The following is a 3,964-nucleotide window of genomic DNA, read 5'->3' on the forward strand; positions in this document are numbered from 1 at the left end:
GATCACCTCCCTCTCTCACTTTCCCCGGGATGTTCCCATCACCTTTATTGCAGTAAGAACAGCCGTAGCGTTTCTGGGTGAGCTGCAGTGAAGATAAGTGCCTCATCCAGGAGTCATACACTTAACAGCTTTACCCACCACTCGAGTCTGAATGGCACAGGCTGCCCAGGGCACTGGTGGAGTCCCCATCCCTGGAGACGTTCAAACAACGTGTAGATGTGGCACTTCAGGACATGGTTTGGTGGTCACAGTAGTGTTGCTGGATTGATGATCTTGGAGGTCTTTTCCAACCTTAATGATTCTATGAATCTTGAAGCAGAAGTGGAAGTGTTTGATGTAATTTTTTTTCCCAAAAGATGAGCTGAACACTAAGAAGGAATGGTTTTCTTTTGAGTCAGGCTTTGCTGCTTCCACCGATGCTGGAGCTTTGTGGGTACATGGCTACTCAAGGCTCACCCTTCCGGTATTCACAGAGTTACTGACTTGACTGGCAGGTGACATATGGATGAACTTGGGGTGTACGGATTCGTGTTAATAAAAGACAGATTGAGGAATCTACTTTCTTGCTACTTCTTGCAGGGGAACTTGAAGTTCTCTGTGGATGGTGATACGCCCGTGATAGAAAATAGCAAGGTCGTGTCGATCATCGCAGACTTGCTGTCAACGAAATCTGACATGGTGGAGAAGGCTCTTTTGTTTCGAACTGTAGCTACAGGTCGGGATGTCATCGACAAACAACACACGGAACAAGAGGCCACCTACGGCAGAGATGCCTTTGCAAAAGTGAGTGGAAATTTCCTTTCTCTGCACCCGCTTTTACATGTGACTCGCTCAGACACGTTTCTTCTGGTTTTCCCTTTTGGTTGAGTTGTACTTGACGCAGCACAGAACGGTGACGCTTGAAGAAGAAATTCAGTAAGGATTTGCCTTATCATTGCACATTTTTCATCTCCTGTCCCGCTAGGATCCCTGGGTGGATCAATAAGTACAGTACTTGCTGAGAAATGGGAAGTCTGTGCTTTGTGTGGATTTTTATCGCACCGTACGCGCTCCCATGTTTTATAGGACATAGATATATATCCCCTCCCTGGCTGTGGCACAGCACAGACCACAACGAGCAGTGCCTGTGGCTCACGGCCGAGGGGAGGGAGCTGCAAATCTGGCTTGCTGGCACCTGCAAAGGGAATACGTTGTGCAGGGCTGAGTATTTTGTGAAATACGATTCTTGACTTCATTCAGCAGTTAAATTTGAAGAGTGGAACTGGAACTGGAATGTCTAGAACTCATATTGGAAAAGCAAAGTGCTCTATTCTTTTTGAAAGGTGGATACTGATGCCAGAAGGAGTGAAAATTGTCCTTCTTTTGCTAAAAAATCAAATCATAAGGGGAGAGCGGATGAAGCTATGAAGATCCTTAATTATTAACTTGACTTTTTTTCCTAAGATGATATGTTTGCACCCCTCTGCAGTACATTTTGAACCTGTAGACAGCTATGCCTGCAGAGCTGCTTCTTTTTAAAACGTGAACAGGAATATTTTGCTGCCGTTGCGTGCAGTCGTTAGGTTTCTGTAACTGACCTATCGCTTGCTCTTCAAGCTTGTTAAGTAATTCTCAGGAATGGAAATTATTAGACACTTAAAAAGCAGACTGGAACCAAATTAGGGGAGCTGCTGTGCCTGATAACCTCACTAGAATTTAGACTGTGTAAGCAAGTTTTGGAAGAAAGGAATAAAAACCCAACGCATTTTCGTGGAGTGCTTTCGTGTGGGTACCTGTTTGTTGTTAGCAGAACGTTACCTGGAGCTTTGGTGTAGTTAGGGCAGCGTCTTGAGTGAAGCTCCATTGCACCACGTGTTGCATTTACCACCACCAACCGAGACAGGGGCAGGCAGAATTCCTCGGTATTTGCTTCCCGGCAGGCTATCTACGAGCGCCTCTTCTGCTGGATCGTGACGCACATCAACGACGTGATCGAAGTGAAGAACTATGACACTACGATACACGGGAAGAACACGGTCATCGGCGTCCTGGATATCTATGGCTTCGAAATATTCGACAATAACAGGTGAGTCGTGTTGATAAAGCACAGTGCTGCGCCTTCTCCTTTCGCAGAAAACTCATCGCCTTGTTTTTTTCCCCCCCTCATGTTTTTTGCAGTTTTGAGCAATTTTGCATTAATTACTGCAATGAGAAGCTGCAGCAGCTCTTTATTCAGCTGGTTTTAAAGCAGGAGCAGGAAGAGTACCAGCGAGAGGGAATTCCCTGGAAGCATGTGAGTGATTTGGCAGGGGAGGGAGAGGTTGGTTTGAGGTCAGTGGACCAGCGTTAAGTCCCAGATCTAAACTTGCTCCACATGTAGCTCCTGTCGAAGTCGATAGGACGTCTGTGTCCATGCCAGCTGTACTGTCAGACTGACTGTCTGGAAATCAGGCTGTGGGAAAAGCTAACGAGTTATCTCACCCCTTTCTTCGTTTGCCATGGTGTGGGAAAAGAAGTGACTCCAGATCTGGGTTAAAACATATTGTAGCATCCCCGTGGTGCCACACACGTCGCGGTGGGGCTCTGTTCAGAGTGCCCGTGTATTTTGCTAGTTGTAGGTATCGAAGGGTAAAAATCTGGAGTTCTCACATTGAAATTCCTCTCGTAATGCCAAGGACAAGATGTGCCTGTGCCGAGCTGAATTGTAAAAGACATTTTAGAGTGCATCCTGTAGCAGTTGATTTTTTAGCAAAGGTCTCGAGATTTCCACCTGAGCTGTTTGGAAAATCACCTTCTCTGCTGTTCAGTGGTAGAGGAGCAGCCTGCTTCGTTTTGCAGTAGTGATCTGCTTATTGAAAGCTCATTCCTTCTCCTGTCCGGTCTCTGTGCGACGCATGGTACTGTCCATCATCAACACCACTGTGCTCCTTTTTCACTAGCCAAAATCACAAATCCCCCCGTTCTCTGTCCTTTCCAGATCGATTACTTCAACAATCAGGTCATCGTCGACCTGGTGGAGCAGCAGCACAAAGGGATCATTGCCATCCTGGACGATGCCTGCATGAACGTTGGAAAAGTTACGGATGAGATGTTCCTCGAGGCTCTTAACACCAAGCTGGGGAAGCATGCTCATTTCTCCAGCAGAAAGGTAACCTACTCCTCCTTGCCCTCAACTCGCTGTGTTTCCCATGTGATACCTTTTCTATTTTTTAATGCAATAAGGAAATTTACTTAAAGGGATGCCTGGGGAATCGTCACAGCAGTGAGTATGAAATGAAACACTCGAGAGCAGCAGCAGCTTCGAGCAGGAAGGTTGGTGTCTGGGTTTGGGGCTCGGCCCCGTTCCCGGCAGAGGGAGCTCATGTATGTCCGATGCGAGATATCGGCTTTATTCCGGGCATAAAAGAAGCGCAAGCTCGTGCCTCGACATATCATGATGTCATCTGTAACCAATCGATGCGCCGCTTCGACCCACGTGACGTTCCTCCCAGGCTGCTCTAATACATAGTGACAGTGGAATTATTCACACTTCTGCTTTATCCCGGCACTGTGATTTATTTTTTTTTCGTCGTCATTAGCTGCAAAACACGTTCGTCTCTGGTTGTACCTATGATCATCTGGGCCCCTCGACTCGCTTTGTTTTTGGTACAACGTCCAAATTAAAAGGCTTTATTTATTCTTCGCTTGGCAGCCTATCGAAAACATGGTCACCAGCCTGATTAATTTGAGACTCTTTCACACTGAATAATCAAATAAGGGCCTTTAATTTATTGATGTCTCTCTGCTGAGGAGAAAAAAAAAAAAAAAAGCAGTGTTCAGGGGGCTGCTTCCTCCCCCGCCCCCCCTGCCTTCTCCCTCCCGCCCCAGTGCCATATTTTATGTAGGTCAGAAATACAAAATTAGCATGGTTGTGTAAGATATGTGCTAAAGGCTGCCTCCAGGGAGGCTGGATATAAACAATAGATCTGCGTGTGGCTTGTTTGGG

The 3,964-nt window shown here is 46.5% G+C and overlaps 1 protein-coding gene across 1 annotated transcript in view; it reads left to right on the top strand.

Moving 5' to 3' along the window:
* Positions 1-579: 579 nt before the first annotated feature.
* Positions 580-3,964, top strand: part of MYO1D (myosin ID) — a gene marked incomplete at both ends in the record, with an annotated part of 10,519 nt that continues 7,134 nt past the window's right edge. Inside the window, 4 exons of the mRNA XM_009877420.1 lie at positions 580-783; positions 1,920-2,065; positions 2,158-2,272; positions 2,957-3,127. Of these exons, the coding sequence (XP_009875722.1) occupies positions 580-783; positions 1,920-2,065; positions 2,158-2,272; positions 2,957-3,127 (636 nt within the window). The remainder of the gene's footprint in view (positions 784-1,919; positions 2,066-2,157; positions 2,273-2,956; positions 3,128-3,964) is intronic.

Source organism: Apaloderma vittatum, unplaced genomic scaffold (genome assembly GCF_000703405.1).
Source record: "Apaloderma vittatum isolate BGI_N311 unplaced genomic scaffold, ASM70340v1 scaffold38919, whole genome shotgun sequence".
Classification (NCBI taxonomy): domain Eukaryota; kingdom Metazoa; phylum Chordata; class Aves; order Trogoniformes; family Trogonidae; genus Apaloderma; species Apaloderma vittatum.